This window comes from Pelophylax lessonae (genome assembly GCF_965119305.1).
Source record: "Pelophylax lessonae genome assembly, chromosome: 7".
In the NCBI taxonomy this organism is placed as follows: Eukaryota; Metazoa; Chordata; class Amphibia; order Anura; family Ranidae; genus Pelophylax; species Pelophylax lessonae.
In genome coordinates this window covers 175,660,823-175,686,820 of record NC_138774.1, presented here as the reverse complement: position 1 = coordinate 175,686,820, position 25,998 = coordinate 175,660,823, and the positions used below count along the sequence as shown (strand labels likewise).

Genomic DNA, 25,998 nt, shown 5'->3' with positions numbered 1-25,998 from the left:
GATATCCCTAGTGTGGTGCCCCTGACCTAGTCTAGGGGGTGTGGACAGATGTGCCTATATTTATGGATAACTTAAAAAACAGTAAAGGTCTATGTCGATGTTAAGGCCTTCTGGTTGGAGAGTATTCAGTAGGAAAAATCCATTTTGTTTCGTTTTGTGAGACTTTAATCCTCTTGTTTGTGCCTCTCCAATGATCTTTAATCCTGTTAATCCCATAGAAGGTCATAACTCCAGGGTCTCTTGCATGGGTTTCCCTAAAATGTCTCTAGACGCTATGCTTTGGGAAACCTTTCTTGATATTATTGATGTGTTCCTGTATCCTTACATGCAGGGGTCTTGTGGTTCTGCCCACATATTGCAATTTACATGGGCACTCCAGGACATAAGTAACGTGGGTACTTTTGCAGGAGATGAGTTCCCTGTTTTTAAAATCCTTGCCCGTCACCATGGATTTAAAGGAACTCTTTTTTTCCGGGGCTGCTTCCTACTCCTTTTACAAGAGTCTGGCATCTGTAAAAACCTTTTATTCCTGGACAGATTCTGATTTCTATTGGGGGGGAGGGTCAACCACATTATGGACCAATTTGTTTCTAAAATTGGGCGCTTTCCTATAGATCTGGGGCCTTTAGGTAAAATCTTTTTCAGGGTTTTGTCAGATTTCAGTATGCCCCAATGTTTTTTAGTGGCTTTTTCCAACTCTTTATACTGTCTGTTAAAACCCGTGACAAATGCTAATTCCATATCCTTGTTATTTTCTTTTTTATTGCTGTTTAGTAGAGGGTCTCTTTCCATATTCCCTATCTTCCTTTTCAAGTTTTCAAGTTCTCTCCTTTTGTATCCCTTCTCAAGGAATCTTCCAATAAGTATATCAGCCTGTTCATCATAATCTTTGGAATTGCTGCAGTTTCTCTTGATTCTTAGCAGCTGCCCCTTGGGGATGTTGCCAATCCATTTTGGTTGGTGACAGCTGTTGGTTGGAATGTATCCATTCCTATCAGTGTGTTTGAAAAATGTTTTTGTTCCTATTCTATTGTCTACTTTATATAAATTGAGGTCCAGATAGTTGACTTCCCTGTGGTCCCACCCTCCTGTAAAAGTTATACCATATCTGTTGTGGTTGATGTCATCCATGAATTCTTGTAACCACTCCGTTGTTCCATTTCAGATCAATATTATGTCTTCTATGTAGCGACGGTAGAATTTCAGCTCTTCTTCTGAGAGAAGAGTCTCATCTGTTCTGAAGGAAGATCTGGACATCGCGGTGCGAACTCTGCATGAGTTCGGCTGGACTCTGAATTTTCAAAAGTCAGCCTTGACCCCGTCCAACAAGCTGGACTACCTGGGTCTGACTCTGGATTCAGCCTCAGCCCGGGTGTTTCTTCCAGAAACAAAACTGTTGAAATTGCAGCATGCAATTTGGCTCTTGTTGTCCAATCGCCTGCCGTCTCTCAGAACTTGCATGCAGGTGCTAGGCCTGATGGTCTCCACCTTCGAGGCTGTTCCATTTGCTCACTTCCATACTAGACCTCTGCAAAAAAGACTCTAGCCAAATGGGACAAGAATCCACAATCTCTGGACAATCTGATTCTGTTGAGTCGGGGTACGAGAGGGTCTCTGATATGGTGGCTCCACTCCCCGACGCTTCGACAAGGGAAGTCCTTTCTCCCCTGTACTGGACAGTGGTTACCATGGACGCCAGCGTGTCCTGGTGGGGGGGTGTCTTGGGCACGGAATCAGCCCACGGGTTCTGGTCTTGGGAGGAGTCCAGTCTGCCGAGCAACATCCTGGGAATTCGGGCGATCAAGCTTTGCCTGTCCCAGGGGACAGATCGTCTATAGGGGTGTCAGGTAAGGATTCAATCGGACAATGCCACTGCTGTGGCATATGTCAATTACCAAGGGGGGACCAAAAGTGCCCTAGCGGCCAAAGAAGTGGCTGGCATTCTAAGGTGGGCATAATGCCTTGTTCCAGCCCTCTCTGCTGTGCACATTCAAGGGGGGGGGGGGGGAATTGGCAGGCGGACTACCTCAGTCGACAGGCACTGTGTCCGGGTGAATGGTCCCTTCACCCGGAAGTGTTTCAACAACTGTGGGGGAACCCCGATATGGCCTTTTGGCCTCTCGTCTCAACCGGAAGGTTCAGAGGTTTGTGGCAAGGTCTCGAGACCTTCTGGCAGATGCTCTGGTGGCCCCTTGGGGCCAGTATCATCTAATTTATGCCTTTCCCCTAGCTTCTTCCAAGACTTTCGCACAGAATTGAGACAGAAGGGATTCCAGTAATTCTGGTGGCCTCAGACTGGCCTCGTCAGGCCTGCTACACGGGCCTGGTAAGACTGGTAGCTGATGCCTCTTGGCGGCTTCCTCTCAGAGAAGATCTTTAATCTCAGGGACCGATCTTCCATCCTGCTTTACGGTTGCTGGATTGAACGGCCTGGCTATTTAAAGCTAGGAAATCTACTTCTCGAAATATTTACCATCAAGTTTCGGTATCATGTCTGCTGGAGTTTCTACAGAGAGGTGTATTTAAGTGTTTGGCCCTGAACACCATTAGGGCCAGATTTCAGCTTTGGCAATTTTCTTCCAAAGGAAGATGACCACAAATTCCTTGGTTCACACCTTCGTGCAGGGAGTTCGCCACTTGGCTCCTTCAGTACGGTCCCAGGTGCCCCCCGTGGGAATCTTAATCTGGTACTGTCCTTTCTTAAAAAACCACCCTTTGAGAATATTCGTGAAATTCCTCTGCTTACCTTGTCACAGAAAGTGACTTTCTTGGTAGCTATTACTTCTGCACGCAGGGTCTCTGAGCTGGCTGCATTGTCCTGTCAGTCCCCTTACCTGGTGGTTCACAGGGACAAAGTGGTGCTCCGTCCTTATCAGTCATTCCTTCCTAAGGTCGTTTCGGGGTTCCACTTATATGTGTTGCCTTCATTGTGTCCCAAGCCAAAGCATCCAAAAGAAGTTGCCTTGTATTCTTTGGATGTGGTCCGGCCATTAGGGTGTACTTGATGGCGACTGAGTCAATTTGCAAATCGGATTTCTTGTTTCTCCTTACGGATGGTCCCCGTAAGGGGCAGGCTGCATCTGCTGCGACCATTTTCAGATGGATCAGGCAGACGTGGTGCAGGCCTATTCAATTAAAGGTCAGGTTCCTCCTTTCCCTGTTAAGGTACATTCTACGAGGGCGCTTAGTGCCTCCTGGACCTTCCAGTTCCAGGCGTCAGTGGTCCAGGTTTGCAAAGCGGCCACCTAGTCATCTGTACACACATTCACCAAGTTCTACAAGGTGGATATTTTCGCATCCATCTGCAGATGCTGCATTTGGCCGCAAAGTTTTGCAGGCCGCTGTGGCAGAAACTTCTGCCTCCTGAGGATGTTTTTTTTCTGGTAGGTGAGCTCCAGTTGTTCCTGGTTGAGCTCCTGGTTAACCTGGTTAGCGAAGTTTAGCCCTTTTTGGGAAATATGTTTATTGCTGTGTTTTTTCCCACCCCTCATGCTGACACTGCTTTGGGATGTCCCATCTGTCAAAGAAGATATGAAGCTGTGTCCGTCAATGAACGAAAGAGAAAAATTGATTTTTGTCCTACCGTAAAATCCTTTTCTCTGGTGTTCATTGATGGACACAGCACCCACCCCTCTGTGGAGTTCGGTTATGTATTCTTCTGACACTGATTGTTACAAAACTGAAGTCCTAGAGCAGTAAGTGGGAGTATACCCCCTAGGAATGCCCTATAGGCGTAGTCAAGCTTTGCTAACCCTTTTCCGCCTAGTGTCCTACTCCTAAGGAGAGCAGCATAACTCATCTGTCAAAGAAGATATGAAGCTGTGTCCATCAATGAACATCAGAGAAAAGGATGTTACAGTAAGACAAAAATCCTGTTATTAGCTTGCCAGTTCTGAAATGTTTGCTTTATATTATTTTAGATTTATTGTGATTTATTGTTTAGCAATATCAGTGATGGCAGAAGCTCCTTTGGGGTAAGAGATAGTACACAGATATGTAGAACACCTCGTAAAGCCCCCAATGGGGACCGCTTGCCTGCGTCATGTGATTACTGGAGAGTTTCCAGAAGCAGCATATGTATTATCCTGCATCCTGCTCTAGGAGACTCTCATCGCAGTGAACTTTTAAATTACATTAAGTAAAAGGGGTGTTATTGACACTCGCAAATAGAATGTGTAACCAGATTCACAATATTTCTTTTTTTTTTTTTTTTATTCTACCATATCATCAAATAGACACTCTTCATTTATTTTTCTCTTGTTCTCCATACAAAGAGAATAGTATTTTGATTAGTGTATTTTGAATTTAGGAAAGATGAAATGTATTCTGACAGCAGCTACTAATTCTCTTTCTCACGTGGATCCAATGTATAACAAAATGTGCAAATCAATTTATAACAAAAATAAACATTAGATATTGCACTGTAAAATCCTTTTCTTGGAGTCTGTTGTAGTACACAGGTTATACTGCTGCCTACAGGAGAAAGTGACACTGGTAACAAAAAAGGCCAATGGCCAGCATCGTGCCTCAGTTGTGTAGCAAAGTAGTACAGAGAGTATGGAAAAAACCATTAGAGAAGGAGCGGTTTCCCTCAATGGACTCCAAGAGAAGGATTTTAAGAATTTTAGACTGTCGGGATGTCCAAAAGCAGTCCAAAAGAGGGCTGGGCAACATAGTAACAAAGGGTAATATGCCCAAGAGACTTAAAATGGGAACTGCTTGCAGCTCAACGGCCATCTGAAGGATCTAACATCAAAAGCTGATATCCGATAAGGCCTGAATATCCACCTGGTGCAACTTAAAGTAGAACTCTCATTGCAGTTTTTTGGTGTTCTGTCTACCATAGGACAAAGTGCATGTAGTACCATGCTCCTACAAGATTTATATGTGCTGTCCATCCCCCTCCACAGCCATCCAACAATGTAGTCATGAGCAGGGACGTACAGTGGCAAAAGGAGGGGGCGCGTGTCAGCCTCCCGTACATTCTCGTTGCTTGGCTTGGTTTTCATTTTCATTTTTAGGGTGGAGCATGTAACATGTTCCCAATGCTGCAGCTGGTCCCCGATCCTGCCACTCCCTATGACAGCAGTATGGGGAGAAGTTCCTTGCACTAGCTGTCACTTTTTGAAATCATCACGGCCGTGCAGGGCTCCACCCACACATCCCATCATTCCCATTTTCCATCATTCATTCACACAGCTCAGATCTGCAGGAGACCTGCATGGCACCAGCGATCTGCTGATTGCTCTTTTTTTAAAGAACTTTATTGAAATGTCACACAGACATCTCAAAGTTCAATTACCGCCTGCGTGGTGCGAGTAGATTGCCTCACACTGTGTGGCACTGATAAAAAGTACTGCATGCACTGTGCCTGCACATCACCGCAACACAATAAAGTGAACTGGGCACATGGGAGACAAAGCGTTTTGCCTTGTCCATCTGGTGGTTCTGCACTGGGAATGGAATAGCCACCCAACGCAGTCCCATCGCATCTGGTGTGAATCAGCACTTAGGAAAACAAAAAAAATGACAGCAGATCTGAAGAAAGTTTAACCACTCTCCCGAGGACACTAACAGAAATTGAGGCATGACAGTTGTGGGCAGGGTTATTCTGTGCTGGCTGACAGCCTTTTTTTGTTGCCAGTGTCTACTTCTTCTGTAAGCAGCAGCAAAATATGACAGTCAAGATGTCTTAAGAATTCCTGTGTCCCTCACTGGACTATAAAGAAAAAAGGTTATCTTTGCACGGGAGGTAAATTCAGTATAAAACTGTTTCAATCACAGTGATGTCACAGTAAAATTTCACTTCCGTGCCCTGCTGCTCCATTAGCCTCAAGGGTGAGCAAGTGAGACAGCAGGGATCTAGAAGACTCCTGATGCCTCATTAAAGAGAACCTGTCACAAAAAAGTATTACAGGGAACTTTTGTCCACTATGTGATAAAAAAAATAAAGTTTAGTAGGAAAAAGTGTAAAAATAAAATTATACCCATGAGCCTAAATAAACTTTACTGAAAAAAAAGTATAAAAAAAAAGGTCACACCTAAGAATCCAAACCGCAAAATGTTTTTTTAGCCACCCCCCCATATACACGCCCATACTAAAGCAAACACGTGTAGTGGGTGCCTACACATTATTCCATCAATTGCGCTACACATATTGCATATCGCCACGCACACCAGTGAGAGCATCAATTGTAGGGCCATTATTCACAGTTAACTCTCAACAGAGGACCTGTAGGGGCTTTAAGTGTCACCTATGGAACGTTTAGGGTACCAAAGTTTGTTACCGTTTCACAAGCACACATCATTTTAAGGGCTTGGCATGTTTGTGCTCTCATTTCTCGGCGCAACCTAATTTTTTATACTTTACGAAAAAATTGATATTCAATATATTCAATATTGGTGTGCCCTAAAATTAAAGTAGAACTAGAAGGACCTATAAGGCAATCCTTCTAATGGAGGGTGCAGTCCTCAATAAAAACAGGTGTTCTAATTCATCTCCACTCCACCTTCACAAAAGGTTTTGCCTTTAGTTATACTTTAACTTTAGTGTTTTTTTTACCTGAATTTTTACATGCGCTAATATTGTGTGAAATACCAAAATTGTAACGTATTCTCCAGGGTGCCTGCTTTCAGAAAATGTATAATATTTGTGGGTTTTAACTTTAGACCTCAAATTATTTTTTTAAATGTGTGCAAAAAATTTTGGAAAAACCGTTCTGGCAGCGAAAAGCATTACACTTCTTTGATGATAATTTCTGTTCAATTTGTTCTATTCTCACAGACTGAGTGGTGGGGTTTCAGTTTTCCTGATCTACTATTGCCTTCCCACCAGTCCACAAACAAATGTGTATTTTTGCCCCATACTGGCATTATATCCACTGGATCATTTGTATTTTGCAAAGCAGAGTAGGGACTGGCCAGAAAGGGATAACTTTGGCGCAGGTTGCCAGCTTACACATGTATTGCAATGTATGTGAACAAAATAAATCCTGTTTTTGTGCAAACTTTGCCAGAAAGTGTGTATAGTAGTGTGCAGTGGGTCCAGCCAGAATTTTTAGTGCTCCCAGAAGTGTGTCTTAGAAAGTTGGCTATGTGCAGGAGAATACTTTCCCTCAAGGGTGTGCTCTCAGTCAGTAATTTCTTTGAGCACCAGTGTTTTGCAGCATGATCCCTCTTAAAATTGACGGTCTAGTTGGGAGTCAGAAACTTCAAGAAAGAGATTTTAGGACGTGTTCACAGCTTTCTGCAAGAATATTACATAGAAGGGAAATTTGGATTTAGGCTTCATTCTGCTGAGCAGCTAGTTGGCAGTGTGGCAGTTGCTAAGTGCCAGCATAATTTCACCCAATTCCAGAATATGATCATATTCTATTTCCAGCCTGGCCCAGTTCTCTCCTGAATGTTTAATCTCCTCGTCCCTCTTCCAGGCTGCGCTGAATATTCATGATGGAAACGCCATTTACAGGATGACAGGCGAACTGAAAAGTTTTTGTTTTTTTTTTTCTTTTTTTGCAGAATATTTTACGTTTCACACGACTCACAAGATCTAAAGATATTCAGCTATATTGCACGGGACGGTGCCAGCAACACTTTCAAATGTAATGTCTTCAAATCCAAGAAGAAAGTAAGTGCTACTGAGGTGGACCCTAAATTTTTCCTTGTGTGCAGGGGAAGCCACCAATCACATTCATTGTCTGGTTGCTATGAGGCAAAGCAGATTGTTCTTTCAGACATTGATTAAAACATGATTCTGCTTATTGCATGTGATCATTTAGAGCCAATGTCATGAAGTGTTTGTAGTGAAGAGGCTGTCCATGTTGTATCAGTTGGCACTGTGGGAATTTTCAGGAAATCTCCATGCATCATATTAGCTGTAAATTGCTTGAACTAAGAAATAACATTTTAGGAATCATAGTTTATTTAAAATGCGATTAATCATTTTTAGAAAACCATTATTTGCTCTTTGTGATTTCCTTTGTCTTACATTTAGGGTGCTCTGCCCTGCATAGTGGTTGCTGTGTAATTATATTCTCTACAAATGGCATATGTTTTTCACCCTTTCTTGGCAGAGCCAGGCCATGCAAATTGTGCGGACAGTCGGACAGGCATTTGAAGTGTGTCACAAAATGAGCCTCCAGCACGCTCAGCAGAATGCAGACGGACAGGCGGACGGGGCCAGTGACAAGTCCCTGGAAGAGACAAAACTGGAAGGTAGCTGGAGACAAAAGTGCAATAACACATTGTGCTCAGCTGGGAGAACAGCTGACTATTGTTTTGTGCACCTAAAACTATCTAAATGACAATCACATCCACACTGACTGCAGCCAAACAGAATGACAAATGACAATATATGGGCTTATTTTAGGCCTGTTAATATTCCTCAGCCATGCATGTAATCCATAAATTTATATGTAAATTAGCAGAGCTCCCTTTGTCCTTGTGTAATTGCTCATTCACTGTATAGCTTGCTAATCACAGCCAGAAAAGGGAGAGTTAAAGGCAAGTTGGGAGGATCTTGCTGAAGAAGCAGATATTTTGACATCTGATACAGTTAGAAATGTTTTATACTTGATGCAAATTCCATGCAAATGAAGCTGCGGGCGGATTAGTATTCCACGTGTGGTGACAATTTATTAAAGGTTTTTTTCTTTTAATTTTTATAATCTTTTCTACTTCTAATAGGGCGACAGCTGACAGGAGCAGAAAATAAAGATACACAAGAAGCTGATGGAAATCTCAACAGAGCCGCTGTAGAGAAGAGAACCTGTGAACGTGCTGTGTCTGCACCAGACCTGGGCCTTGTCAAATGTCTGACAGTGCTAAAAGAACAAAATGGTCAGGTAAGACCTGAACAAGAGGATTCTGGGTACTCACAGCAGAAACTGGCCAACCACAGTGAACCTTTTTGACAGTCATCCAGAAAACTGAGTTATAGTTATTATAGCAGCTGTGATCACATTCAACAATTATTAGTAACATTTAAGAAATGATATTTGATAGTGACATGGAGCTATTACCATTTATATTACCATTTTATGTGCCTGCCAGAAGGTGGCAGGCACATAAAATCTCACACTATCTGCAGAATGGCAGCAATAACTTCAATGTTACAGGATAGTTTGAAACCACCATTCGCCATAGCCATTGCTAGTATGAATGTATACAGTACATGTCTAAGCCTTAGTCAATGCTGCGCATGACTTCGAGTGGGTGTTGCGAAACATGTCAGAGGGCATGGCTCGACATGTTCTGCAGCTTTCACATGTGTAGTGCTACCCCCCCCCGCAGGAGCCGCTTAAGTATAATGGGTCCCGCATTCTACCTTTCAACCCCAAGAACAAGCCCCGCCCCACTGGCACACCTGGCAATTTTAGAGTGTATACACCATTAAGAAACCCATAGACACAAATGGAATAACGTTTTGTGATTTTACTTGGATAGATAAACAAGTATAACTCAAAGGTGAACAGGTATAACTCACTGGTTAACAGACGTAATTTGGTAATAATGACTCAATATTATTATAACAGGTCCCCTTTAAGACCGCAGGTTCTTAATTCCCTCTCCTAGCAAGGCCTTACTAAGTCTTCGCCGGCAGTTAGAGCTCTTATCACTATTCAGCTTGATATTTGTAATCCCAAGGTAATAGTGTATATGTAAACCTGTCTGTAATCAGTGTGTTATAGATACAAATTTATACTTGCAATTAGGATTACACCAGGCACTCGTCCGTCTGTCAACGTCCACATGTGACGATCCTGTGACACAGGTGATGCACGCTCCTGGGTCTGGGAGTGATCTATACTTAGCTGTCCTGGTCAGTCTGCTCAGCTCAGTTTCTCTGGAACTGCTGCCGCTATGTAGTCACCAGCATCTGCGCCGCTGAGGATGGGCTCCGCTCTCGCTAGGATGCATGTACTAGTTCTCAATTACCAACAGTGCCCTGACACACCTCTCAGGCTGGTCTGTCCTCGCTGAGTCCCGGTGTTCTGTCAAAAACCCTACCCACTTCCGGCGCGGGTACGTCGTTCATCAGCTGAGCCGCTTTCCAGTGCTCATGCTCACAGCTGCAGAGGGTAGGGAATTTTCACGGGGTAGTGTTTTTTAACGTTACACCACGCCATTCATCAGCTGTTGCCGCGCATCCCACTGCGCATGCCCAGCCACTAAATGAAATGATCTTGGCTCCAACCCATGAGACGTCCCTGATCTCGGCTTCAGGAAAATGTTAAAGTGGCGGCGGGTCTATGAAAATATAAATCACGGGTAGAGTGTTTTTTTTAACGTAACATTCACTTTCACTGAGAATTTCCTGATCTCGGCTCCAGGAAAATGTTAAAGCGGCGGCGGCTCTATGAAAATATAAATTGCGGCTAACAGCTGATGAATGACGCGGTGTAACATTAGAAAACACTACCCCGTGAAAATTTCCTACCCTCCGCAGCTGTGAGCATGCGCACTGGGAGGCGGCTCAGCTGATGAATGGCGTACTCGCACTGGAAGTGACGAGGGTAGGGAATTTTCACGCACTGTGAAGCAGACAGGTTTATAGGCTCTTGCATGTTCCTTCACTTTCCCCGTTGCTCCCTGGGAGTGCCGTTTCCTCAGTAATCCAGGTAACAGTCTGCTCAATATGCAGAACTACATCTCCCGCAATCCTGTTCTTCCACTTCCTGTGAGAGGCTGATCTCTTCTGCAAGCAGTCTTAAAGGTGCTGCAAGCAGTCTTAAAGGTGCAGAGAGACAGTCTGAAGAAGCAGAGGGTAAGTCTGCATTATCAAAGAATGGCAGCCTGCTACACATGTATATACATCCGTACTAAGATCGGCTATAGCAAGCAGCGGTTTCAAGCTAAAATGTTCATTGCTCACTGGATGAGTTTTCCTTAAGCTGGCATCCCTACTATCCTAAATGCCAATAGGGCGCTACACCTCAGCTGGAGCGGCGCCACCAAGTATTTATGACTTTAATGTTTCAGGAGATACTGATTGCCTGTGCTCCAATGTAAGAAAGAAAGAAAACCTGTATCAGTTGTTTTATATGCCTTAGTTGTTTTAGTTCACAGTGTAACATTTAGTTTACAAAAAGATTCACTGCTCTAAAATTTATATTTTTCCCCATCAAACACACATTTAGCACAATAAATCCTGTATTTCTCTTGAATTTTCATGTACTGTATGTTCACTTAAATGGCTCCTTTTCCTGTACTCCACAGTAGACATACTGGTCATAACAGTAGAAGTCACTGTTTCACCAGCCAGATGGAGCAAAACCTGGGAGATAATATTTGTTAACTGGCTTCTCATGCAGGACATATCAAAAATTGACAGTATACATGAATGCAATTATTTCAGCAGATCTAAGCCACAAAACAATTTGTACATTAAAAAGAGAATTATTTCATGCAAGTGTATTGTAAAGTGTTAATATCTTTTGTAAGCGTTATCAGCTTTGGGAAAATCCAATTATTATAGTGGAGAAATGGGCCACGTAATGTACTACGTGAAAGTTGCTGGGTTTATTTATTTTGTCATTTTTCTCAGCATCTATATCAGTGATTTATGAGAAGCCATCATTTCTGATGCCATTTCCAACCAATAAACGACTCATGAGTGAACGGCCTCTGAATTAAGTTTAAATGTCTTGTAAATTGGTAGGCGGCTCTACTTAACAGCCTGATATTGTCCTGTTGCTCATTTTCCTTCCTGGCCTTTAAAGTTTTATATTTTGGCGTTGGAGCCCCCTAGCGGAAGACTGTCTGCCATGACAGCAAATAAATAGAACTGTTGAATGAAAACTAAAAGATTCAGCAGGCATTCAGTTTAAATGCATCTTGATTGCTTGCTGAGGACAGAAGCCTCAATTGTCATTTTACTTTTAAGATGTGGGCATTAGATGACTGCTGCGTGCAGTCATGTGTGACTTACCACACCTCAACACCTACCTGCCTCTCATATTGCTATTTATTACCCTGGATTAGTCGGCTGACTGTCATTTGTGTAACTTTCTCATTTAACGCATGAAGACAAATCCACTTGGGCATGAAGACAAATCCACTTTTTGCAGCTGTTTCAGAATACATTTTTATTTTATGATTTTGGAGCATGTACCCAACCCTCACTGTCTGTGCTTTGATTACAGGATATTGAAAATTGTTCCACTTTCTCATCGCTGTCCCAGAATTTTCACACCCCAAGCTGTGCCTCTTCGGTCTCCGTCCTCACCCCTCTGGCCTCACAGCACCGCCTACAGCTCCTACAGCACCAGCTTCTCCAACAGCAGCAGCAGACGCAGGTGGCTGTAGCCCAGGTGAGTGCACAGTCTTATGTGAGACCAGACCTCCCAGACTTCATTAGGAAGGGAGATGGAGCCAGTTCTGCTCTCCGATTTTCAGAAAGAACCGTGAAGTAGGTTAGCTGGAAATGTGATAAATTATGGGCCCATTTATGTTAAAATAAAGATAGTTGATGTAAAGCTCTTGGGCATTGAGTTTTACAGAATAAATATAATTTTATATATGAGAGGTAAGGTTTCTATCCTCCGAGAAACTAAATAAAAATCAAATACAAAAGTATTTTAGGAGGATACGTTGCTTTAATTTCTAGTATTCATAAGAGACCTTGGATAGAAAAGCTTTATGTATCAGATCCACATTTATAGAAAAACATACAAATATCTTTAATAAAATTGCTATACAAAGTTCTTTCTATAATAGGTTAAATAGCCATATAAAAGCAACACATTTATATATAGCCCCTTATGTCCATACATATAGTCTATATGGAGCTTCTATTGGAGGTTTGCATCAGTTATTACTGGTGTCTTATCCTCGGAAGACCACCTAAGATAATTCAAAGTTGCATTTTTGTTTAAATCCTAAATATAATAAAAATCAAATAGCTCGGCCACCAAAACACTGTTTACTTCCTATGTAGGGATAAGTCAGTTCCATAATATAAGTGAAATCATTGTGACTAATATAACAAAAAATAGTAAATTTAGAACTCTGAACTTTGACCTTGCTCCAGCCCTGGATATATATTATCCTGTATCATAAGTCAGTCTCCAAATAAAAGCCATTTAATTCAGTTGTAAGATGATATGATAATAATAACCATACATTAGCCAGTCAAAAAAGTATAGTTCCAAAGTTTTATGCAGAACAGCAATAAAGTTGTACAAGTTCAGCCCTTTAATTGTTGCTTTGGTCCAACTTCAGCCAAAATAAACTTACCAGGGTTATAATCATTATATATTCCTTTGTGTGGAAAGCAACCCCTGTAATGCAGAAATCCTTCTAAATCCATCAAATCTGCCTGGTTACTGAATTAGAGGAACACAGGAGCAAAGATCCAGATCAGAGACGACGACGACCACCACCATCCATCTACACACACAGCCTCTTAGCAGATCTAGGCTCACACTTAACCCTTTAAATTGCTCCTCTGTTAACCCCTTCCCTGCCAGTGTCCTTATTATAGTAACAGTGCATATTTTTAGCACTGATTACTGTAGTAATGTCACTGGTCCCCCCAAAAGTGTAAAAAATGTCAGTTAGGGGTCCGATCTGTCCGCCGCAATGTCGCAGTCCCGCTAAAAATTGCAGATCGCCGCCATTACTAGTAAAAAAAAAAAAAAAATGACATAAATCTTTCCCCTAGTTTGTAGACACGATAACTTTTGCGCAAACCAATCAAAATACGCTTATTTGGATTTTGTTTACCAAAAATATGTAGCAGAATACAAATTGGCCTGAAAGGATGAAAAATTTTGATTTTTTTTTTTTTTTTTTTGGGAATGTTTTATAGCAGAAAGTAAACAATTTGTTGTTTTTCTTTTTTTCAGAATTGTCGCTCTTTTTTTTTTATAGCGCAATAAATAAAAATCGCACAGGTGATCAAATACCACCAAAAGAAAGCTCTTATTTTATTTTAGGGTACAGCATCGCATTGACCACGCAATTGTCAGTTAAAGTAATGCCTGTGTGAAAGGACCCCTATGTCAATTTTATGTGTCATTTTTTCAAGTACATCACATTTATCTGTAGGCTATGATGTAATTCTTGCTTGTTCAATTATGTTAAAAACCTCTACAATATACATGGGCTGTACTTGCATTTTTTAAATGACTGTATGACTTGGAAACACCATATGCCACTTTGCGCATCACTCCAATCCAGGTGTGTGTCTTGTAAACCTCATGCGCTCCATGCATAAATAGCAAGTAAAAGTCCACAAGATGAAATACCCTCTTTCAAATGCGGAAGAAAAGCAGCTGTGTTTGCCATCTATACAATAAATCTCTGTTGGGTGTCTGGGAGACATCTGAGCAGAAGGAGGTCCTGTGTGGTAGCAACTGTGCGGGTCATGCATTTTATTGCCTTTGTGGAATCTCTCTCAAATTGAAAACTGTAACAACATAGTATGTGCTTCTGGATGTAAGCTAGGTCCACCTGGTGCGGGTTAGTCCCATCATCCTGTCCGTACATCTCAATAACTGTGACATCTCTAGGAATTTATTGCATACCACACATGAACGCAAATGCAAACAAAAATTGTACAGATACTCAGGATATCTGGTTGACGTCCTATTGAGGAAGCAGTTGGCACAGGTTCTGGCAGACAACATAGCTTGAACCACCCAGACCCTTTTTGGTCATGCACAAGGACAAGGTGATGTTGGGGCCCCAGAACTTTCTTCCTTCCTAAGGTAGTTTCGAGCTTTCCCGGCAACCAAGACATTGTTCTTTCATCCTCCTGCCTGCCACCAATTCATCAGGAGATCTCCCTCCATTGCCTGGATGTAGTGCTTGCGTCCACTTTTCAGACACTGCTTACATTAGAAAGACTAACTCTGCTATTCATGAGAGTACCCATAAAGGGGAACCTGCTTCTTGTTTTGTTTCACTATTTTTTTAGTGGCTTAGACAAACAATTATCAAGGGTTATGGTTCAAAGGATATTGTTTCACCTTTTTTTGTTAAGGAACCCTACTACAGGTGCATCTCATAAAATTTAGAATATCATCAAAAAGTGAAATTATTTCAGTAGTTTAATTCAAAAAGTTAAACTCCTATCTTTTATATAGATGCGTTGCACACAGAGTGATATATTTCAAGCATTTCTTTCTTTTAATTTTCATGATTATGGCTTACAACTAGTGAAAACCCAAATTTCAATATCTCAGAAAATTAGATTATTACATAAGACGTGTTTTTTTGGCTCAAGTGCTGGTCTGCGATTCAGACTTAAAAAAAGGCCTTGACCGATCTTCCTTTTCAAGGAGATCGCCTGTTTGGAGCTACCCTGGATGACATCATTAAAGGTCTCACAGGGGGGGGGAAGAGTACTTTTCTTACGCAGGCTACTAAAAGCAAGGAACCTCGTCATAGACCTGAGCCTTCCTTCTCAGCTCATAAGAAGTTTTTTCGTCCCTCAGGGTTGACTGACAAGGGCTCCAAGCCTTTCAGGGCCTCTTATGGAGGATCCAAATGAACCTGGTCTGGCAAGCCAAGATCAGGTTTATCCAGACCCGGGGAAAAGGCCTCCTCTGCATGAAGGTGCACCCTCACCAGTATCGGGGGTGGGGGGACGTCTTCGCTGGTTTCCGGACCCATGGATTTCCCGGGTGCAAGACAAGTGGGTCCACAAAGTCGTTCTGTCCGGCTACAAGATCTAGTTTTGCTCTTGTCCCCCCAGCAAGGTTTTTTACTTCCAACTTGCACCTGTCCCCAGACCGCTTACAGGGCCATTTTGGGGAGGTACAAGACCTGTTCCTTCAAGGGGTGATTGTCTCGGTTCTGTCCTCGGAACGTTTTTGGGGTTTTTACTCAAACCTGTTCCCAGGAAGGAAGGCAAAGTGCATCCAATCCTGGACCTCAAGGTGCTAAACTGCTTTGTGCGTGTACAGAAGTACAGAATGGAGTCCATTCGAATGGTGGTGGCATCCCTGCGTCAGGGAGATTTCCTCGCCTCTTATTGAGATTAAGAATGCCTACCTTCACATTCCAATATGTGCCAGTCACCAGGGTTTTCTCAGCTTTGCTGTGGGAGAGGAGCATTATCATTTTGTGGCGTTACCCTTTGGTCTCGCATCTGCTTCTCGGGTCTTCACAAAAGTGTTGCGAAACTTTGATACACAAACGGGGAATCACGGTACTGAGCTACTTGGACGATTTCCTTTTGCGAGCGGAGTCTCCCTCTGCTCTAGTGGGGAACCTGGAGATCACAATACAAACTCTGCGGGAGTTCAGCTGGATTCTGAATTTTCAGAAGTCTGCTCTGGTTCTGTCTCCAAAGCTGGACTATCTGGGCCTGACTCTCGACTCCGCCCTAGCCAGAGTGCGCCTTCTGTTGGACAAACTCCAGAAATTGCAGGCTGCAATTCGCTTCCTGCTGTCTAACAAATGGTCATCCCTCTGAACTTGTATGGGGGTGCTGGACCTGACGGTGTCTACCTTCGAGGTGGTTCAGTTTGCACAGTTCCATACAAGGTCCCTGCAAAGGGAAAATCTTTTTTTTTTTTCCAATAGGACAAGACTCCGCAGTCTCTGGACAATCAGATCCGGCTGAGTCGGGGCACGAAGAAGTCCCTGATATGGGGGCTTAGTTCTTCACCGCTTCGGCTGAGAAATTCCTTCCTCCCCTTGTCTTGGACAGTGGTTACCACGAATGCCAGCCTGTCCGGCTGGGGAGGCATCCTCGGCAAGCATTCTGCTCAGGGGATCTGGACGCTGGAAGAGTCCAGACTCCTGATCAATGTCTTGGAACTCCAAGTGATCAGACTGTGACTCATTGTCTTCAGGGCTTTCCAGTGTGCATTCAATCAGACAATACCACAGTCATGGCTTATGTCAATCACCAAGGGGGCACAAGAAGTGTCCTGGTGGCTCTGGAAGTAACCGGCATTCTAAGGTGAGCAGAACAGTTTTTTCCAGCCCTCTCCACTGTACACATTCCCGGATGGAAAATTGTCAGGCAAATTACCGGCAGGTGTTGGACCATGGGGAGTGGTCCATTCATCTGGAGGTGTTTCATCAGCTGTGTCTCTGGTGGGGCACCCCAGAGGTGGATCTGTTGGCATCTCGGCTCAACAGAAAGGTGCAGAGGTTTTTGGCTTGGTCAAGGGATCCTCTGGCGGACGCTACAAACGCGCTGGTGGCCCCGTGGGGTCAGTATTGTCTGATTTATGCCTTCTCTCCTCTCAAGCTTCTGCCAAGACTTCGACACAGGATCGAGGCAGAAGGGATTCCGGTCATCTTAGTGGCTCCAGACTGCCCTTGCCGGGCTTGGTATGCCAATCTGGTGCGGCTGGTCGGCAACGTTCCTTTGCAACTTCCTCTTAGGGAGGATCTGCTGTCCCAAGGACTGATCTTCCATCCTGCTTTACAGTCGCTGGCTTTGACGGCTTGGCTGTTGAATGCCAGGTGCTGAAGGATAGGGGTTTATCTGAGTCATTGATTCCTACACTGTTAAAAGCTAAGCAATCTACCTCTAGTAAGATCTATTATCGTACGTGGAAGACGTACATTGCGTGTTGTGAGTCTCCCTTGGAGTTCTTCCTTGCTCCTTCTCGTGGCTCAGGTCTTGACCTTCCTTCAACGGAAGAACAGAAATTGGCCTTGAGTACCATCAAGGGCCAGGTGTCGGCTTTGGTGGTCTTCTTCCAATGACCTTTGGCCACACACTCCATGGTGCGTACTTTTGGTTCCTCCAGTGCGGGCTCCGTTGTTGCCTTGGGATCTTAATTTGGTGCTTTCAGCTCTAGTGAAGCCTCCCTTTGAAAATAATCGGGAGATTCCCCTGCTTACGCTGTCCCTGAAGGTGGCCTTTTTAGTGGCTATCACCTCTGCGCGCAGGGTGTCGGAGCTGGTGGCGTTATCCATCATTCACCGTACCTGGTAATTCACAGGGATAAGGTGGTTCTTCGCCCCTGTCTGTTGTTCTGTCCAAAGGTTGTCTCTGATTTTCATTTGAATGAAGACATTCTGTTGCCTTCCCTGTGTCCAAGACCTAAACATCCGAAGGAAATGCCTTGCATGCCTTGGATGTGGTCTGGGCTATTGGGGTGTACCTGGCAGCTACGGAGTCTTTCAGGAAGTCAGACTCTCTCTTTGTGCTCACGGATGAACCTCGAAAAGGGTTGTCGGCTTCCTCTGCGACCATTTCCAGATGGATCAGACAGACGGCAGTTCAGGCCTATTCCATCAGGCGTCCGGTTCCTCCTTTCCCTGTCAAGGCACACTCTACTAGGGTGCTTAGTGCCTCCTAGGCTTTCTGTCATGAGGCGTCAGTGACGCAAGTTTGCAAGGTGGCCACCTGGTCGACAGTACACACTTTTACAAACTGGATTTGTTGGCATCTGCAGATGCTTCTATTGGCAGCAAGGTTTTGCAGGCTGCTGTTTAAGGGGACCTGATCCTCTTTGAGGGTGTGTTGTTTTTTTCAGGTGGTCTCCTGTTGCCTGGTTGACTAATATTTAGCCTTGGGAATTTTTTTTGTTGTTCCCACCCCTCATGTTTAACACTGATTTTGGACTTTGCAATGGATATAAATATCAGGAGCTGTGTCCATCAATGAACGAAAAAGAAAATGGGATTTTTGACTTACCGTAAAATCAATTTCTCTGATGTTCATTGACAGACACCGCACCCACCCCTCTGTGGAGTTTAATTCTCCTGACACTGCTTGTAACAAAACTGAGTGGCTACAGCAGAAGGAGGTAGCATACCCATAAGTGTAGCCAGAATTATTTTCTGCCTAGTGTCCTACTCCTGTAGGCAGCAGTATAACCCAATGGTTATGAATATCAGGAGCTGTGTCTGAAAGTGAACATCAAAGAAATGGATTTTACAGTAAGTCAAAAATCCTATTTTTTTGCTTGCTAATATGAGTTGCCAGTTCAATAAATTTGCTTATTTACCTGTCCTGAAGGTATATTTCCCTTGGTGTTGCAGTCACTGCCATCATAGAGGATTGGAGTTTGGCAGCTCTCCTAATGGCAGGTCACATGGATCTCCAGCATGTAGTATATTATATATACAGTATGTATGTCTCATAGCTGTTCTGCATGACATTGATCAGTTTGTGAACACTGTCTCCCCCTGCTGACGTTCTGCTTCTACTGCAGTGTTCAGAATATCTGTATACAGAATTGGTTGTATTGGGTGAGACAAAAATAGGGAGGAGAAGGTTCTGTCTTAGATGGGTCAGAGCCAGAAATGAATAATTAAACAGCACAAATCTTTAGAATCCCTCACGGCAGGCAGGTTTGACCTGGTGCTGTACATGTCTCTGTCTCCTCTGATAGCACCAGTGGAAATAATGGGGAGGGACATTGTCTTCCCTTATCCTGTGTCAATTTTGCCAAGCCAGTGATTACATATTATATATTGTGCTGCTTTGCAGTCTGTGTACAGGGACTTTGTGTTTATTGTCATTCCCCTAAATTACAATGTAAAACCCACTTGTTTCCCCCTTCATGCCAACTAATATGGGAGCTACGGATCCATGCTGGGAGTTGTGGGGGATCCCCACAGTTTGCCACGTTTACCAAATTACCACCCAGGCACCAGTTAGGCCTATTTCACATGGGCCTAGCTTGCGACTCGCGCTCCATAGTGGATTGTGTTGTCAGCAGTGACTGGCCCACAGTTAGCATATGATTGGGAGGGAATGTGTCGCCTTCTGAAAGCTCGTCTTAGGAGGAAATTCACACTGAAATTCCTCTTCACCAGGCCGCAACTACTTACATTGATTGCAGTTGCAGGGCATTCCCATTCACCTTTATAGAGCATAGGGGCAGGTGGTATCACCTGCCAGATGTGACAAGCCCTAGTTTTTTTTGGCCGCAACAATGTGTATGGGGCTATCTGTAGGGCCATTGCCTGTTTTTTTTTTTTCTTTTTTTTTTTTATATATCTTTATCTAGTTAAGCAATATAAGGCAATAACAACAGTTTTTATCAGAACAGTTTTGTAATAATATAAAAGGGGGTAGGGGGGAAAAAAGAGAAAAGGCCACAGGCACTCGAAACCAGCGAGTCAAAATCTTGTAATTAGTTTCTTGCGTTCTAGTCTCAACGGAGCTAGAATGTGTGAGCTGGTATAGGTGAGACAGCTTTGCCTCCAGAGAACTCCATCCCAAGATCCTTCTCCCACTTGCGAATATAAATAGGTTTGGTGTTAGGCATAGTGGAACTCAGCAGTTGGTATAATTCTGAGATTATGTGAGGGACTGGTTCATCAGCAATGAAGAGGAGCTCAAAGGGTTTAAGTGTGGAGATGTCTCTGATAGTGCGGCACTGTGTGGCGAAAAAATGTCGGAGCTGCGTATGTCGCCAAAAGTCAATGGGGGAGCTAAGTGGTGCCAAGGGGGACATCGGGGGGGGGGGGGGGGGGGGTCAAAGAATATAAACCATTGATCCTATCCCAAACTTTAAGGGCCTGGGACCTTAGTGCTGAAGTAGTGTCTGAAAGTCCCCTATGTTCATTTATAAAATAAGGTCTGCAGGCATCGACCGCAGGGTTTGCTCTTGGATACAGGCATCGACCGCAGGGTTTGCTCTTGGATACGGAACTGGCTAAAAGGGCGTGTCCAAAGGGTGGTAAAAAACAGCGCATACTCAGACTGGTCTGAGGTGGTAAGTGGGGTCCCCCAAGGCTCAGTCCTGGGACCAACCTTGTTCAATTTATTCATAAACAGCATTAAGGATGTGATCAGTAGTTCTATATCAGTTTTTACAGATGACACAAAATTGGGCAGGGCAATAACTGCAGAGCATGAAGCAGATATCCTACAGAATGACCTGGACAAAATAGCAGAGTGGGCAATGACATGGCAAATGAGGTTTAATGTGGAGAAGTGTAAGGTTTTGCACTTGGGTACTAAAAACATAAAAGCACAATACACTTTAGGAGGGGGAACCTTTGGGGGGAATCAAAAATGGAGAAAGATCTGGGAGTCTTGGTAGAGGATAGACTAGGCAATAGCATGCAATATCAAACGGCAGCTGACAAAGCCGGCAGAATATTAGCATGCATAAAGAAAGGGATGTATTCCAGAATAAGACTATAATCCTTCCACTTTATAAAACTCTGGTCCGACCACATCTGGAGTATTCTGTCCAGTTCTGGTCACCAGTCCTCAAGGGATGTGTTGGAGCTGGAGAGAGTCCAGAGAAGGGCAACTAAACTAATTAGGGGATTGGAGGACCTTAATTATGAAGATCTTCTGCAATCGCTTGATTTATTCTCCCTAGAGAAGAGACGCCTGAGAGGGGACATGATAGCAATTTTATAGATATCTCAATGGTGATCTCAGCATAGAAAAAAAGCTTTTCAGTCGAGAGGATTGCATGAGGACTCGAGTGCATACAATGCGATTAGAGGAGAAGCGTTTTAACTTCAGGCAACGTGGGGGGTTCTTTACTGTTAGGGCTACAAGATTGTGGAATTCTCTACCACAAGAGGTGGTTTCTGCGGGAAGTATGGTGGCTTTCAAAAGACTCTTAGATGTACATCTCAAGGAGAAGAACATTCAGGGGTATGAGATATGATTACGGCCACACACACCTACATAGGTTGAACTGGATGGACTATTGTCTTTATTCAACCTCACCTACTATGTAACTATGTAACTATGTTCCTTCGGTAACCATGGTGCATAAGCTAAATTTCTACCTGCCATCCATTTTTCCAGGGATACCTACAATTTGGACTTGGTGTGGAAGTGCCAATTTAAAATCCTCTGGAGGGCAATGGCCCTGTAGTATCTCTTGACGCCCGGTATGCCCAAGCCCCCCGCCCTCTTTGAGCGCTTAGGTACCCGCATCGCTATTCGGGGTCTCCTAGCATTCCAGAGGAATTTGGATAGCAGACTAGCTATTGTTGAAAAAAGATGCGGGTAGGGGTACTGGTAACATCTGTAGGTAAAAAAGCACCCGTGGAGGAACATTCATCTTAATAATGCTCACCTGTCCCAGCCAGGTAAATGCGGTTTTTGACCAGCTGGACAGGTCCCTCTTGTCCAGTAGGATGCATTGCCTGGTTTTTGACATACAGCTGGAGCGACGTAAAAAATAAAATAAAATAAACATGCCAGAACCTCCTGTTTTTGCTGCCTGATGTGATTGGGACCTTAGAAGCCTTGTACTGAGAAAAGTACAGGGGCAGACATTGCTGATCTCTTGAAGATGCTAATTCTCTAGCCAGCCAGGCAGTTAGGTGACATGGGACAAACATGCAAGTAGTAAAATTTAGTATGAAGAGAGAATTAATTATCTGCCTTTTCTTCGACATCATTACAAGTATCATATGCTTTAAATCAGTGACAGACAGGCAGTTAGCATTTTTAGAAGCAGAGTACTGCATTTGCAGCTGAGGTATTCTTTTAACATGTTTCTTTAAAACAATCAGGGCCTTAGGCTGGCCAATTTTCTTTTACCTTCAACTATGTAGTGCAAGGGCCTTCCTGATTGCATGTAAATAGAAAGTGTTTTGGTTGACCTGATATTCTAAGGTTTTGGCAAATCTAATAGAATATTATATAATGTATGGCCAGTCCTCGTGACCACCCAGAGACACTTTCCCGTCACAGCATGAGTCCTCTCCCTGTAGTCTCTCTGGTCTCAAGGAGATCGCTGCCTTGTCATTCAGTGATGTCTCTCATAGAATATTTCAGCACTAAAATTCTTGAAGCCTAAATTAATATTTCCAACAAGATTCTTATGTTTCTGCCGGCTCTAGTTGAAGTGATTAGGGCTGTACATTTAAAAAGTTGTGTGGTGAGAAATAGAATTAAAGTAAATAAAATTTGTGGAAAGCCAAGACTTGGGAGTTCCAGAATGGTGTGAACTGTAAACACCTACAGTATCTCAAAAGTGAATACACCCCTCACATTTTTGTAAATATTTTATTATATCTTATCATATGACAACACTAAAATTACACTTTACTACAATGTAAAGTAGTGAGTGTACAGCTCATATATCAGTGTAAATTTGCTGTCCCCTCAAAATAACTCAACACACAGCCATTAATGTCTAAACCCCTGGCAACAAAAGTGAGTACACCCCTAAGTGATAATATCAAAATTGGGCCCAAAGTGTCAATATTTTGTGTGGCCACCATTATTTTTCAGCACTGCCTTAACCCTCTTGGGCATGGAGTTTACCAGAGCTTCACAGGTTGCCACTGGAGTCTTCTTTCACTCCTCCATGATGACTTCATGGAGCTGGTGGCTGTTAGAGACCTTTCACTCCTCCTTCCGTTTTAGGATGACAGATGCTCAATAGGGTTTAGGTCTGGAGACATGCTTGGCCAGTCCATCACCTTTACTCCCAGCTTCTATAGCAAGGCAGTGGTCGTCTTGAAGCTGTGTTTGGGGTTGTTATCATGTTGGAATACTGCCCTGCAGCCCAGTCTCCAAAGGGAGGATCATGCTCTGCTTCAGTATGTCAAAGTACATGTTGGCATTCATGGCTCCCTCAATGAACTGTAGCTCCCTAGTGCTGGCAGCACTTATGCAGCCCCAGACCATGACACTCCCACCACCATGCTTTATTGTAGGCAAGTCACACTTGTCTTTGTACTCCTCACCTGGTTCCTGCCACACACACACTTGACAGCATCTGAACCAAATAAGTTTATTTTGGTCTCATCAGACCACAGGACATGGTTCCAGCAATTCATGTCCTTAGTCTGCTTGTCTTCAGCAAACTGTTTGCTGGCTTTCTTGTGCATCATCTTTAGAAGAGGCTTCCTTCTGGGACAACAGCCATGCAGACCACATTGATGCAGTGTGCGGCGTATGGTCTTAGCACTGACAGGCTGACCCCCCCAGCCCTTTAACCTCTGCACCAATGCTGGCAGCACTTATACGTCTATTTCCCAAAGACAAACTCTGGATATGACACTTAGCACATGCACTTAACACCTTTGGTCGACCATGACGAGGCTTGTTCTGAGTGGAACCTGTCCTGTTAAACCACTGTATGGGCTTGGCCACCATGCTGAAGCTCAGTTTCAACATCTTGGTAACCTTCTTATAGCCTAGGCCATCTTTATGTAGAGCAACAGTTCTTTTTTTTTCAGATCCTCAGAGAGTTATTTTCCCTGAGGTGCCATGTTGAACTTCCAGTGACCAGTATGAGAGAGTGAGAGCGATAACACCAAATTTAACACACCTGCTCCCCATTCACACCTGAGACCTTGTAACACTAATGAGTCCCATGACACCAGGGAGGGAAAATGGCTAATTGGGCCCAATTTGGACATTTTAAACTAAGGGGTGTACTCACTTTTGTTGCCAGCGGTTTAGACATTAATGGCTGTGTGTTGAGTTATTTTGAGGGGACTGCAAATTTACACTGTTATACAAGCTGTACACTCACTACTTTACATTGTAGCAAAGTATAATTTCTTCAGTGTTGTCACATGAAAAGATATAATAAAATATTCACAAAAATGTAAGGGGTGTACTTACTTTTGTGAGATACTGTATATTATGTTTTGTGGGATCTTCCACCATTCTTCTCCCCTCTTTCTTGTCAGACCTTCTAGATTGAAATTGTTCATAGTTCTCTTTGTTAATTTCAGGTGCAGCTCCTGAAGGACCAGCTTGCAGCAGAGACAGTTGCACGCATTGAATCTCAGGCCCGAGTTCGCCAGCTACTACTGACCAACCGTGACTTGTTACAGCACATCTCGCTGTTGGTAAAACAACTGAAGGAGCTGGAAATGAGATCCGGCCTAAAGTTTTCTGGTAAGGGTCAGCAGATTGTAATGTTAGACAAGAGGAGGGATTTATACATCGAATGATCAGTGGCTGGACAAGGTCCTCCAGTGCTCAGGGCAAAGATGCCAAATTGCAACCCAAGGGGAGCTGGGTGACTCTGAGGGCTAGTTTACACTGTCGTTATCGCTCTGAAGAATGATCCATAGTATATTGCATTTCAGTGTGCATTTGACAGGCAGTGGGGAGGCTTTGTGACACCTGCTCACTGTCTGTATTAACCCCTAAAAGCCCACTCCACCACTTAAACTGTGTGCCTTGCACACTGTTGCAGAGCAGCCACGTTAAGTTGAGTTGCGTTCGGTGGGTGGTACTGCTTGCCAACTTAAAGAAGGGTGATTAAACAGATTCTGTGCCCAGTCGCTGTATACACTGCACACATATACCACAGTCCGACTCTTACAGACGCTGTAATGAGCACTTATACTGACCTCACGTGTCTGAAAAAGTGTTTTTTTTTTTTGTTTCTCTTTTTCTGTATTTGAAAACCATAAAAAAAATTATATAACAAAAATATAGCACTGTTCTTGTACCCACAAAATATTCAAATTTACTTTGTCACAAGTGACAGTCTCACTTATACACATAAACCTCAGAATGAAGGAAAATTAAATGTTTACATCACATATGCTTTTCTGCACACAAAACTGATCACTTTGTCTGTTTGATACTGCATTAAAAGAGAACTTCATTAAAACCATTAACTGCTGGGGCAATGAACACCTTGATCTGGACTATGTAATGTACAACGTAATGTATAGTGTGCAGTGGACAGGGGCAAGTAGCATACAAAGCAACCTTTGGAATATAGCAGTCAGGACGAGCTCCCCTGTTCACATTAGATACCCTGCTTTACATCATAAATCCCTAGCAGGCATCCCTCTTACATCTGGTCCTTATAGTCCCACTTCCAAATCAGAGTCCTCTTTATCTAATATCAGGGTCCCCAGAGCCTCCCCCCTTATGCCAGGGTCCCCAGAGCCCCCCCTTACGTCAGGCTCCCCAACATCAGGGTCCTCAGTGTACCCACTTTCCCCAACTTCAGGGTTCCCAGAGTGAACCCCTTGCATCAGAGTCCCCAGAGTCACCTCCCCCCACCTATATCAGGGTCTCCATAGTCCCCACTCCCCCCTTTCATCTGGGTCCCCAGAGACCCTCTCCTAACATCAGGGTCCCCAGAGTCTCCACACCCAACATCGGGGTCC

At 43.6% G+C, this 25,998-nt stretch overlaps 1 protein-coding gene across 1 annotated transcript in view; it reads left to right on the top strand.

The window, feature by feature from the left end:
• Window positions 1-25,998, top strand: part of LOC309559885 (carboxyl-terminal PDZ ligand of neuronal nitric oxide synthase protein-like) — a 217,694-nt gene that overhangs the window by 170,951 nt on the left and 20,745 nt on the right. Inside the window, exons 5-9 of the mRNA XM_082263318.1 lie at window positions 7,519-7,627; window positions 8,073-8,214; window positions 8,686-8,843; window positions 12,144-12,311; window positions 24,598-24,763. Of these exons, the coding sequence (XP_082119444.1) occupies window positions 7,519-7,627; window positions 8,073-8,214; window positions 8,686-8,843; window positions 12,144-12,311; window positions 24,598-24,763 (743 nt within the window). The remainder of the gene's footprint in view (window positions 1-7,518; window positions 7,628-8,072; window positions 8,215-8,685; window positions 8,844-12,143; window positions 12,312-24,597; window positions 24,764-25,998) is intronic.